The sequence below is a fragment of the Onychostoma macrolepis genome, chromosome 04 (genome assembly GCF_012432095.1).
Source record: "Onychostoma macrolepis isolate SWU-2019 chromosome 04, ASM1243209v1, whole genome shotgun sequence".
In the NCBI taxonomy this organism is placed as follows: Eukaryota; Metazoa; Chordata; class Actinopteri; order Cypriniformes; family Cyprinidae; genus Onychostoma; species Onychostoma macrolepis.
In genome coordinates, this window is record NC_081158.1 from 8150458 (window position 1) to 8164369 (window position 13912).

Below are 13912 nucleotides of genomic sequence, written 5' to 3' on the forward strand. Positions count from 1 at the left end.
AATGCGTCTGATTTCGGTTCTTTTTGTCGTCGCACATATTTTGCTATTTTGATTAGGTAATAATCAAGTGTCCTAAAATAGAAGCAAATAAAGTGCGAGACTATACATATAATATACATTTATGTAATTATGTAACATTTATTTAATACTCTGGCCTTTGTGGAGACATTTAAAATGGCCACTTTAGGCATGACTTTGGATTTATGTGAAATGCGTTTTACAGTAAAATTCCATTTATAACTTTAACTGAAGTTAATAAATGCATTAGAAGTATTGTTTATTTGTTAATTTCAACATTTACTAATACATTTTTAAATTAAGTTCATTTTAATTTTATCTGTTAACTTTAATGCGCTATGAACTAACATGAATGAGGTACACTTGTATTGCTCAAATATTAATACATGCTGTAAAAATGTATATTGCAAAATGCACAGTTCATGTAAGCTAGCTAATACATTCTTGTTAATAAATGGGACTTGCAAAGTGTTACCTATTAAACTGACATACATGTTTCTAGGTTATAGCTAAAAAAGCACACATTTGACCTTCAATATTTTAATGTTTACCTTATTTTCAGATGGCAAAGGCTTTGAAGAAAGTACCAGTGTGGGAGTATTTTACTGAAGTATCACCAGGGAAAGCACAGTGTAATATCTGTGACAAAATAATCAGCATGGGGGCATCAACATCTACAAATAAAAATACTACAAACATGTGGTCTCATCTAAAGCACACCCATCCAGAAGTCAGTGAAGAAGCGAAGAAAAAAAGGGACAAGAAAGATCCTTCTCAGCCATCAGTGTCTCAACTTTTTGAAAGCAAGACAGGGTGGAAGGACACAGATCCAAGGTCTCAAAATTGATGCAGCTATCATTGAAATGATTGCCGTTGACAACCAACCATTTTCTGTGGTTTCAGATGTTGGATTTAAGAGACTCGTGTCCCATATGGAACCCAGGTACAGAATTAAAAATGAGAAGTTCTACAGAACAAAGATGCTAGATGAAACCTACTCCAGGGTTCTGACAAAAATCAAAAGTGAAGTGACGAAGGACAAGGCCCCATTTATGGCATTCACAACTGACTGTTGGTCTGGAGCTACAGAGTCCCTGATGAGCCTAACTGGGCATTTCATTTCTGAGGACTGGTTGAGAAGGCAAGTGGTGCTCAATGTCAACCCTATGATTGGATCACACTCAGCCAGTTATATTCAAGAAACCTTCCTTAACATGTTAGGAGACTGGGATATCGCAACAGAACGTGTTGTATGGAGTCAATTTAATGCCGCATATATATGCAAAAGAAAATAAAGTTTTGCAAAAGAAAATAAAGTTTTGCAAAAGAAAAATAAAGAATTGCAAAAAGAAAATAAGTTTTGCAAAGAAAAATAAAGAATTGCAAAATAGATAAATAAAACAGAGCAAAAGCAATGATTTTGCAATACATATTTTCCATGGCCATATCTACTAATTTATTTGCAATGCAGCTTTTATTTTGCGTTTCAGTCAAGTTTGAGCTTGCGATACCGTTTTCCCTTTGGCTTCACGTTTCTGCGCGTCTCACTTTGTGGCGCTGTTTTGACACGGGGGCGGAGTCAAGGGACGGGGGCGTGTCCAACAGGCCTGGGCATGCCTCCGTGGAAGTGACGTCATCGGCCCGAGACGCAGATCACAGCTGATCCAGGCACCGTCATTGAGCAGAGGCATGCGGGTGGATCGTTTCCTTTTATTCACTAGCTTTAAAACATGCATGCTTTCGTTTTATTAACAAATGTATATGTGTATTAGCAGCGTTTGCTCAAGTTAAAGAAGTTGTTAATATGAACATCTGCTGTTTATTTCTCTCAATGTGTGCACACTTTTATAGCATTAAAATGTGTATTGTTTCATCTGGTTAACTAAATGTGCATTAATAGTGCTTGTTTAAAATCTCTTAACCTGTGCACAGCGCTCTTTGTTTACATTAGTTCAGAGTTACTGCTAGTTTTAATGTAAAAGAATGCAATTAACTTCACAAACTATACATCATTAAAAAGGTCTAAGACTCAAGCTTCATATCCATCTCGACTTCGTTTTTCATTTACATAACTCCTGGCATAAATTAAGAAATGACTGGCACTGGAAGTTAAAAAAAAAAAAATGAAACTTGAGTCTTTTTGGTTCAAATTTCTCGTGGCCACAAGATATTAATGGGCAAACAAACCAGCTTGACCATAGCAACCTGGGATTATCAGAGATGTATTTATTAATATTTTATTTAAAAAAAAATACATTATTAAATTATTATATTAACACCACCACGGGGTAATTTTACCCATGGCTGTTTTTCAAATAGGCTACATAATATATTTTCAATTAAAAATATCCAAGTCTTACAGTCATTGACTTTTACTAAAATTGTGTAATTTACAATCCCCTGTTTATTGTTAAAAAAATTGTTTAGATAAAACCAGAACAAAAATGGGGCATTTATACCTATAAGCGCCATCAGGACAAATTTACGCATAATTCCTGTCATCACGTTCAAATGAAGATGTTTTAAATGTTTATTCCTCTACTCATAAATGTTCAAACTTTGGATTAAATATTAATTTGTGTTTGCAATTTTTTATCGTTTATGGTTCGCTACTGTGTTGCTTATTTATTCCTGAAAAAAATCTGAATTATGATGTAATGAATAAAACAATTTTATGATTACCCCAAGTTTATTGGTGTTGTTCTCTTATTCAAATGATAAATTATATAACTAAACAAATTAATTAATTAGGTGAAACTGTGCACTTGAATTTGTCATTGTACATCCTTTGCAATGTGGTGAATTAGTATTGCTTATAATAGTCTATTTAGGGTGTTTTAGTCATTTAAATAACATGGGTTATCTTGAAACATTTTATTAGCTATAATATTACAACACCCAAATATGTATTTATTTCCTCGTAATTCTCGTTGTCATTGCAGGCTGGTTTATATTCATCATTAAGAAAAGTGATTAGTGTAACCTGCTTAAAAATAGCTGTGAACTTAAAACAACAGGACAAAAACATAGCTGATGACTAAAAATAATAATTTTATGACTCTAGACATTGTGAAGACAGTAGCATAATACAGTGACATGTTTAGCCATATCAAAACAGTAGTCATGGCATGGGTAAATTTGACCCGCTGGCGCTTTTAGGTATACAGCGACCTCTGGTGGTTGAAGTGTTAACCATAGGCTACGTACTGGACTGTATCGGACTGTATTCATAAGTTTATTATGAATAAATGTTACATAAAGTATAATAAAATAGGCCGACAAGAAAACATTTTTATCCATCCCACAAGTCTTGTAAGGCCATGTATTTTATTAGTATTGGTAATATTTTTATATTCGTTGTTATGTATTTGATTTATTTTCCCTTCATTTCGATCTCTTAACATTCAGGGCTGTATAATAATAATAATAATAATAATAATAATAATAGCCTAATATACACATATATTACATAAAAAGACACGATCAACGGACTGTGGGATGGATAAATATATTTGATCAGTCTCTGATAATCCCAGGTTGCTATGGTCACGCGGGCTTGTTTATGCATGATTAAACTCATGGCCATGACATACAGTATTATCACGTTCCCACGACTTAATATCTCGTGGCCACGACAAAACTAAACCAAAAAGACTTTTTAATCTTTTTTTAAACTTCCAGTGCCAGTCATTTCTTAATTTATGCCAGGAGTTATGTAAATGAAAACGAAGTCGAGATGGATATGAAGCTTGAGTCTTAGACCTTTTAATGATGTATAGTTTGTGAAGTTAATTGCATTCTTTTACATTAAAACTAGCAGTAACTCTGAACTAATGTAGACAAAGAGCGCTGTGCACAGGTTAAGAGATTTTAAACAAGCACTATTAATGCACATTTAGTTAACCAGATGAAACAATACACATTTTAATGCTATAAAAGTGTGCACACATTGAGAGAAATAAACAGCAGATGTTCATATTAACAACTTCTTTAACTTGAGCAAACGCTGCTAATACACATATACATTTGTTAATAAAACGAAAGCATGCATGTTTTAAAGCTAGTGAATAAAAGGAAACGATCCACCGCATGCCTCTGCTCAATGACGGTGCCTGGATCAGCTGTGATCTGCGTCTCGGGCCGATGACGTCACTTCCACGGAGGCATGCCCAGGCCTGTTGGACAGGGCCCCGTCCCCTGACTCCACCCCCATGTCAAAACAGCGCCACAAAGTGAGACGCGCAGAAACGTGAAGCCAAAGGGAAAACGGTATCGCAAGCTCAAACTTGACTGAAACGCAAAATAAAAGCTGCATTGCAAATAAATTAGTAGATATGGCCATGGAAAATATGTATTGCAAAATCATTGCTTTTGCTCTGTTTTATTTATCTATTTTGCAATTCTTTATTTTTCTTTGCAAAACTTATTTTCTTTTTGCAATACTTCATTTTCTTTTGCAAAACTTTATTTTCTTTTGCATATATATGCAGCATTAAATTGACTCCATAGTGTTGTTCTTGTCTTAAGAGATGGGGGAGCAAACATGGTAAAAGGAATGAGGCTGGCTGAACTTCCTGATTTAAGCTGCACTGCTCACACTCTTCAGCTCATTGTAAATGAGGGCCTATCTTGTCAGAGAGCTGTTATGGACATTATTGCCATATTGAAAAGCTGTGCAACTCACTTTGGCCATTCTGTATTGGCAAAACAGAGGCTAAGAGCCATACAGGAGGGTGGGTGTGTGCCAGTGCACAACATCATCCAGGCTGTCCCAACTTGCTGGAACTCAACGCTTCACATGCTTCAATGAATGTATGAACAGAGACGGGCACTGAATGTGTACGCTGGTGAACACGGCCACATCAGCTTCTTATCTGCCACACAGTGGGACATTGTCTGCAACCTGATTGACACACTAGTTCCCATCGAAGAAGTCACAATGGAGATGAGCAGCTCTGAGTCTTCAGCAGCATGCATTATCCCCAGTGTGTCTGTTCTGAAGCTGATGCTGTGGGAAGAGGGTCCATCCTCAGCAGGCATCAAAACTTTGTGCAAGACCATGCTTGACAGTCTGACAAAGCGGTTCTCCAAGGCAGAGGAGACAAAAATTCTTGTCCTAGCAACACTCCTTGATCCCAGATACAAGTGCCTTTGCGTCTGAAGAAACACTTGAGAAAGGAAAAAAATGGCTAAAAGAGGAAGCTGAAGAGCTTGCCATGCTCAGAGAAGATGATCCATGCCCTCTACTAGAAGGACCTGAGCAGGATGAGTGTTTGGATCCAGAGACTAAGAAGCAGAAAATCCATCAGCACACTTTAGTGGACACTCTGTATGCCAGGGTCCTTGGTGCCACAGCTGTATCTCATGGGACGTACAGCTTTGAGACTGAGCTTGAGTGCTATTTGTCAGAGCCTGTCATTGAAAGAAGTGACATGCCTCTGCAGTGGTGGCAGAAAAATGAAACAAGATTTAAAACACTTGCACATCTGGCAAAGAAATTCCTGTGCCCCCCACCATCCACTGTGCCTAGTGAAAGGGTGTTCAGTGAAGTGGGCATGCTTTATGAAGCCAGGAGGAGCCGACTCACTGGACACCACGCACACCAGCTCTGCTTTCTCCATTATAATTTGAGGCTTCTTAACTTTGAATATTAAAATAGAACTAGAACTAGAAATGGACCATGTTACACTTGAATCTCTTGCAGTTCTTTAACAGGACTAGTTAAGTTTCTCTTGTTTCACAAGTTCAAATTTGTTGTTATTTGGAGTGTCTTTTTTATTCATTTTGGATGTTACTTTTTGTTTCAGTTTGAATGCATGTCTTTAATTTACCTCAATATTTCTTAATATAATTAATATATTCATATTTATTTCAAATAGCACATTTTCATGATTCAGTTCTGGATCTTTTATTTTTATTTTTTTTGGTAATAAAAGTTCAGTACTATTTTACATGGAGTGTTATGTTTTATTTTTTTTATCCAGTATCCATTTAAAAAACTATTGGTTAATTCATCGGTTATCGGCAAGTACAGTCCAACCTAGCTATCGGTATCGGTAAAATTCAATATCGGTCGACCTCTAATTGGTGCTTTTGTTAAGTTGAAGCTTTTGCCACAATTTTCTATACAAATGAGAAATATTATATTTGGGTATTTTGACTCAGACCCCACAAAAGAAAATATTTGTTTTATTATAAATTTACTTCTTTTCTTAAGCAAATTTTATATTCATAAATGCAAATTCTCAAATTGTAAACCTGTCTTTGTGGTCTTTTTAAGAGACATGGAGAATTATATTAATTTGATTTTAGTATATAATAATAAGAAAGCTATGAAGACTGTCAGAATTTGCTCTGCACTTAAAGTTTTTGTGTAGGAAGTCTTATGTCAAACAATGACCCTTTATTGCATTTATTTATTTATTTATTTATTTTTCCTTTATTTATTTTTTACTGTTTTATTTTATTATTGTCTGTTCAAGTGTTATGTGGGTATTTTGTATTTTGTATGTTCTTGATTTCAGCAATAAATTTAAAAAAAAAATGTTGGTCCCGGCAAACTTTTAAAAACTTTTTCATTTATTTTGTTATAGCTTTCGTTTTGTAATATTTATTAATTGATATAAGCATATATAAATGGTGCTTTGCATATAGTCACCTCTTTGTAAGCAGTGTTGATATTTTCTGTACTTTTATTTTCGGCATTTTTACCTTGGCATTAATAATAATAATAATAATAATAATAAACTAAGTTTTTACGGTTTATGACACGACAGCACTGTCTTTTTTTTTCCCCCCAGCAATTTGCACTACAGACATTAGAACATAGCAGTAGGTTTAAAATACACATTTTGAGGGCCTCTGCCTTTTGTTCATGTTTGTTTTTTAACTATACATATTTCAACTACCAATGTAACATTCCATACATTTTACTATGTACTATGTTTGTGATATTTAGCAGTGAACATTAAATGAAACATTATTTGTATTTTAAGCTAAATAACAACATATACAAATCAACCACAGTAAAATAATGAATAATTTCCACAATTTAAGTTTTAATTGTTTGAGTAAAAACCCCAAAAACAGAAAACATCTTACACTATATTGAAAACACATGAACTGCAAGTAACGGTGATTGTTACAGTAAAGACACATTGCGCACGCTCACACACACACACACACTTCACTCTGTACCAAGACCTCCATCGTCCATAAAGCAATCCCAGCTACAGTAGCCAGAGCGGTCATCTGAGGAGTAAAACCCCAAAAGCACTCCCCGTTGCCCATTTCCCTGGTAGCCCCACAGTCTTTATAGGATAAAAATATTCCATCGTGTTTCTTCATCCTTTTGTGCATAATTTCATGAAAGCCCTGTGCGTTCTGCTTGCACTGCATGTTAGAAAAGTGTCAGTTCGCCATTGTAGCGATGATAAAATAAAATTATTTGAGTTAAAATTTAAAGAAGACGCCATCTTGATTAATTCAAGTGGAGATGACGTATTTCCTGTTGGAGAGTGGAGCTCCACTCGCCCACGGTCTGCAGCCAGACCCCTCTCGGAGCAGTTGGGATTCGGGTCTCACCTCAGTTGTTGAGGACGGAAGAGAGCGCTGTTCATTCACTTCCCTCATGCAGAGAAAATCTCATCTTATGATTTTTAAAGCTGCAGCCTGTAAGTTTTGCCTCTTTGTCACCATCCCTATTTGAAACCTGCAATTGCAAGTTATTTTCAGAATTATCATCTTTATGTGGGGTGTGCACGGCTGCTCAGTGCGGATGAATCTCATGTTTTGATGTGTGACTGTCAGCCACCGCACCGGTGTGGATATTCTCTGTACTTCGGAATCACAGATTCTATGTCTTGGAAGTAAGAATTTTACCTAAATAACAGTTTTCATCTGAATTGGAAAATATCAAGTAACATGTCTGCCGATTTTGTTCTAACCAATTGAAAAAAGAAAAGCATTACAATACTTCGCTCTACCAATGGTGATTAAATCTAATGATCACTTAGCTCATATCACATCAAACCGTGCAAATTATTGTTGTTGTTATACTTTGTTACACTGCAAAAAATGCTTTTCTTACTTAGATTTTTTGTCTTGTTTTCAGCCAAAATATCCAAGTGGATATAACTGCAGACCGGAGATCTCCAAATGGGGACGGGAACTCCAAAACAGGGCGTGGCCTCCTCATCTTGACAGACAGGCCCAATTATAGCGCGCTAAAGAAAGGGAGAATGGCGGTTCAGGTAAGCAGTCGGTCATGCGATATGATAGCACATAGGCTTAATGAAAAAATAATAATAAATGTAGTTTTGTTGTGTTCAAGTGTGAAGTTTAATATTAAAGGATTTTTACACTATTGATGAATCGGCGGCATTATTCATGCATTATTCACATTATTCACACAGTACCGTGTGTGTGTGTGTGTTTAGCACTTAAGAAACGCAAAGTATGTAGTATGTGTTGTTAATAGTGAGTAATAAATTAATATAAAAATTCAGTGAGTGTAATATGTTGGTGTATTTTTATTAGGTACATGGATCAAGGTGTCTCCACCTTGAGCCCCAGCAGCATCTCCACCTCGAGCCCCAGCAGGATCTCCATCTCGAGCCCCAGCAGCATCTCCATCTCGAGCCCCAGCAGCATCTCCACCTTGAGCCCCGGCTGCGTCTCCACATCGAAGCCCAGCTGCGTCTCCACCTTGAGCCCCAGCAGCATCTCCACCTCGAGCCCCGGCAGCATCTCCACCTCGAGCCCCAGCAGCATCTCTACATCGAAGCCCGGCTGCGTCTCCACATCGAAGCCCGGCAGCATCTCCACCTTGAGCCCCGGCTGCGTCTCCACATCGAAGCCCAGCTGCGTCTCCACCTTGAGCCCCGGCTGCATCTCCACATCGAAGCCTGGCAGCGTCTCCACCTTGAGCCCCAGCAGCATCTCCACCTCGAGCCCCAGCAGCATCTCCACCTCGAGCCCCAGCAGCATCTCCATCTCGAGCCCCAGCAGCATCTCCATCTCGAGCCCCAGCAGCATCTCCATCTCAAGCCCCAGCAGCATCTCCACATCGAGCCCCGGCTGCGTCTCCACCTTGAGCCCCGGCTGCCGGGATCCCAGAAAAACCTAACTATGATTTTGTAGTCATATAGCCTAGTATGTATGATTTTATAGTAGCCTATGATATGATTCTGTAGCCACAGACTCAAGCATGCTTTGTACAATAAAAGGATGTACTTTGTACTATAAAAATTATATTTTATATCTGAGAAACTAATTATTATTGTTTAGCACGCTATTAAAATCTATTTGTGAACAGTATTAATAATAAACATGGTCTAAACATTCTTAGACGCGTAGCATTCATCATGTTGTCGTTTGGGGGAAAACCCAGCTAACTGTTAGTAAATCTGTTCAAGTTTATGTCACAATAAAACGTTAACTAATGTAAAAAAGAAACATTACTTACTCATCTCCTCTGCTGGATGAAATCGTGTTCTTCTTTCGAGGGAAATCCTGCCTTTACTCAGCGCGTCTTCTTCCAGAAACGAACAGAAGCCGCGATGAAGGACCTCCTCTTTGTTTGTGTTGGGCGTTTGCACACGCGCACTTACCACGTGGCTATTTACATATGAGCCGCGCGGGGGCGGGGTCACATTAGCGATAATGAGTCAGACGGGACAGAATGAACATCGTGTTGGTTTCATACGGATTACTTCATCACAGAATGTTTGTTTTCGATAAGACTTGCTTTATTTCAAAGTAGACACTTCAAGCTTTCTATAGATATATTTCTCATGTCTCTGTGTGAAGTATTTGCTGAGTTACAGTTCATTTTAGTGACGCGTTTCTAAAAACAGTTCGCGGAGACGGAGAAGACAGAGAGCACACCCTGTTTGTTTTCTTTATTCTTCAGAAGCACAAAGTTTAGTTGTTATTATGAGTGTATACAAATAAAAGTAGACCCCTTACAGATTCGAATGGTGTATTGCTTTTATCTGTACGATCAAAAATGGCAGAGTAATTAAAGCTCATTTCGGCCTTATCAGGAAAATCTGCCTCAAAACGCGTATACGCGTTTGTCGACCCCAGGGGGTTAAGGACCAGCCTGGTAGTATTCATTGTGAGAATGTGACCCAGCGCCCTGTTAGAGTTAATAAATTAAACCAAACGATTGTGGAGTGTCCTCACTGCAATATGTCTCTGTATTTGAAAAATCTGAAGCGCCATTCTTCAAAGTTCCCAGACATCACAAAAGAATACCACTTACAGAGCCAGCCTATAGACCCACAATCAGGCATTTATGCAGTGGCAAAGGCATTTTGTGGACCTCCTGTTCCTATTCATGTCAAGCATAGCATTCAAGGTCCAAAACAACACATCGAGTGTGAGCTTGAGGAGTGTTGCCTCTACTCTGAAGTTGCTGGTAGAAGTGGACACTAGACATTTCGCCATCTGCAATCACTGGATTATTGTTTTGTGCCTTCCAGTTATTGTACTCTGGAAGAAAACTCATTGAATGAAATGGTGGCTGCACATTGGTTTGGAGATGAAAAAAAAATGCCATGTGTTTAGAACGGCTTAAGAATGCTGGCTTTGCTCCACTTGCTGTATCTGTGAATATTGGACCTGACACAGTCCACTATGTTTCTGTATTGGAGCAAAAACCATCATATTATAGTCGTGTTGGAAGAGTGATGGTGGCCTATAACTCAAGGAAAAATAGCTGGCACTGTCCTTGTGCGAAGCCACGGGCGTCTTGTATACATAAGAACATAGCAAAATGGTTTTTATTCCAAAACAAACGCCATCTGTTCAGATCTGTCAAGTCCACAGAACCAGTGGAGAATACCACAAGCAATTATCTGGAAGAGGGAGAAGATTCACATGATGGGTATCCACTAGGAAAAGAGTTGTTGAGAACTGCAACATACATCCAAAAATTCAAGAAGTTGCCAGCAACGCTTCCCAAGGATGTATTAACACCATCATTTGAGCACCAACCTCCAAAAGAATTTGTACCCTCTGAAATGTTTTGCACAGAATCCAGTAGACAGTCCTTAGTGACCCCATTCTCACAACAAAAAGTGCAAAACTTGTAACTCTAACATGTCTTTGAAGGTAAGAGAAAAAGCCATACAGAACAGATTCCTTGTTGTTGTGTAATACTTGAGCATTAAGAGTAGAAACAAAGACACATTTTAACTAATATCGATTTTTTTTTTTTTTTTGTCTTAAAATTGATTTGTGTCAAATGTTTAGGTATATCAACATTCTTTAAAAAGTGCTTCTATTGTGGAACGATATACCGATATCAAGAGTGGGCTGACGGTGTACACAGTTATGATGACCACATCATTCTTAGCCTTCACTTCTATCTGTACATAAGGGCATCTCTCCAGGTAGGTGACTGTATAGTCCTTGCTTGTTGCAATACAAAAGCATTTCTGGATATTTCACTTTATGTGAATAAGTAGAACATTTTTCTTAACATAATTATCTTTGACATTATCATTTTATAGAGTCACACCGCAGCAGGAAGAGTTTTTGAAGCCATGGAACTGTCATTAGGTGTGAAGCTACCTCCACACAGCCATATACTGCGGGGATACATGCATTTTGAAGCTTTGACAGATCATCAATGTGTAAAATGTGGCTCCAATCCAGCCATTGTTGTAATGGATCTGCATAAGAAAGGAGTGTTCAGCCTGCCAGGTGAGGGAAATGTTTTAAAATTAATTTGAGGTGTTACTGAATTTCTTTTATATCATAGTATATTTATCAACTTGCTTCAACTGTCTTTCACAGTGAGTGAAATCCCTGATCCATCAGATAACACTGGTATGGTGGACATGGAAGAATTTTGGATTTCACTGTCTTCAGAAATCATTTCTGATGGACTTATGGAAACCTTCAATAAGGCATAATTTACTTAACATGCTTTCATACAATAGGAATGTCTAATTTTTGGCTTCAGGGATTCAGTAGCCTAATCCAGTCTTAAAATGTTATATTTTCAATGATATTGTCTTTTAACTGTGTGCATACAGATCAGGAAACAAAGCCATTCGTTGTACAACCTGACTACAATAAATGGTCACCCTGGATTGGGCCACAAACCAGGAAATCAAATGTAGTCTACAACACAGAGTGGGGGAAGGTACACAAAAAAACTAACATCATCTGAGAAGGTCAATGTAGAAATACCTGAAGATAGACTTCTGGAACAAGTGATGGCAATGAAGGTAAACTTCCTTTTTACATTTCTTCCCCCAAAATCTATTTATTCTTAGTCTTTAAATACATATACAATTTTAATCTTGGTGTGTTTGCTGTTTGACAGGTGGAAGAGGTGAAAAAACTATGCAAGTCTTGTGGCATGGACTCATCAGGATCCAAAATGGATCTCATTCTGCAACTTTGCACAGAAATAAAGAACCGTAGCAGCTATTTGCCAAAATTTGGGGTGCCTCTGGTAAGTATGACTATTGTTACTAATATTATTATTACATTTATGGACAGATGAATAGCATTGTGTGTTGCTAAAGAAATGTTATCTTCTTAGGTGGTTGGGCGACAATCATGTGTCCATGTGGAATTGTGTATAGTTTAAAGTTCAACCTGAGAGCAGAAAGTCCAAGGGACTATATGGACTTGTTGATGTCATTGCAGCACATTCCAAATATAGTCATTTATGATTTTGCCCAAGGACTGGCAACTCATGGAAATGTAAGATTTCCAACAGCACTGCCCTTTTCTCCTCATGAGGGAGGATTACTCAGCCCTACTGCTGAAAACATCCAATGTGCTAAAGAAGGGAGGCTCACAGTAAGTCTTCCATGGTTAATAAAGGCAAATGAAACTCCTGACATAAATGGGCATCCCTTAACAAGATCATCAGAGCATTATGTGCTCTATGATAAATTGCATGAGGGAAATACAAAGGATGAGAAAGATGTACTAAGGAGGGTTGAGCTTGTTCCTGAACTTGCTGGCCGTATCAACAGTCAAGTGATTGAACAATTTTTCTCACAAATGGAAAAAAACAACTACTTCTTAAACATGATGAAGATTTTCTTGATCAGAAACATAATCCATCACAGAAACTCCATCATAAACACGGCAAGGATGGATAAGATTAAGAAGAGTCTGGACGTTGAGCATGTTACATTGAACAAACATGGACAAGCAGTCATTGGTAAAATGTAGTTGTTTATTTATACTTTTGGGTGTTAAATGTCTTGTTTTTGTGACTTTTTTTTCTTTTCTTTTTTTTTTTTAATTCAGGTACTTCCAATGAAAACAACAGGTTGGGTGAGTGTTGAGAAATACCTGTATAGTTCATAAGATTACATTTTCTCTTACCAATTAGTCAATTGTCCATTTGTGCACTTTACAATGAGTGCTTTTGCAGCAAAAAAGGCAGAAGTTAACATGAACACGTGTGGACACCAGTGTGAGGCTCTCACTCAAATAGCAAACCTCAGGCCCTGCAGAGATTCGTGGACACTGAAGGGACATCTCCTTCAAGAACAAATGGTACAGTAGAAGGTTTGTTATTTGTTGGGATTTCATTTTCATTTTTCTTTTTTTGTCATTTTCAGATCAACTATGTCTTGGATGTGAGTAAACCAGTCAATGAGCTGATAGTAAAGGAGGGATCAGTCTGCCTTACCCGAGACAGACCCGAGTCTCTTGGTCTGCAAAGGAACATGGACTCATTTGTGGGTACCACTCTTGTGGAGTCACCACCCTGTTTGAATTTATGGAAGTAATGCTAAAAGCAATATTTTAAAACTATTTAAACAGGTAGGAGATGCATGCTTGGATGTTGTACGTAGCATGGCACAAAATCAAGTATGATTTTGACTACTTCCAACATGTAACAGTGTAGCCA

At 37.7% G+C, this 13912-nt stretch overlaps 2 protein-coding genes and 1 pseudogene across 3 annotated transcripts; 2 read left to right on the top strand and 1 right to left on the bottom strand.

Annotated features, from left to right (window-relative positions):
* The first annotated feature begins 448 nt into the window (after positions 1–448).
* LOC131538720 (zinc finger BED domain-containing protein 4-like) lies at positions 449–6494 on the top strand (annotated as a pseudogene).
* Positions 6495–7105: 611 nt separating this feature from the next.
* Positions 7106–9610, bottom strand: LOC131538823 (uncharacterized). Of its 2 annotated transcripts, none has more exons than XM_058772968.1 (3): positions 9485–9610; positions 8581–9120; positions 7106–8243 (listed from the first exon to the last, which is right to left on the bottom strand). In XM_058772968.1, the coding sequence occupies exons 2-3, from the start codon at positions 9076–9078 to the stop codon at positions 8040–8042; spliced, it is 702 nt and encodes a 233-aa protein (XP_058628951.1). In that variant the 5' UTR covers positions 9079–9120; positions 9485–9610; the 3' UTR covers positions 7106–8039. The 2 variants fall into 2 exon arrangements, with proteins under 2 accessions (XP_058628951.1, XP_058628952.1); XM_058772969.1 differs by lacking the exon at positions 9485–9610 and having other exon boundaries at positions 7106–7729; positions 8108–8243; positions 8581–9078.
* Positions 9611–12561: 2951 nt separating this feature from the next.
* Positions 12562–13391, top strand: LOC131538827 (uncharacterized). Its single transcript, XM_058772976.1, has 2 exons — positions 12562–13213; positions 13303–13391. Exons 1-2 carry the CDS (start codon positions 12598–12600, stop codon positions 13338–13340), a joined length of 654 nt encoding a protein of 217 aa, XP_058628959.1. The 5' UTR covers positions 12562–12597; the 3' UTR covers positions 13341–13391.
* The last annotated feature ends 521 nt before the right edge of the window (positions 13392–13912 follow it).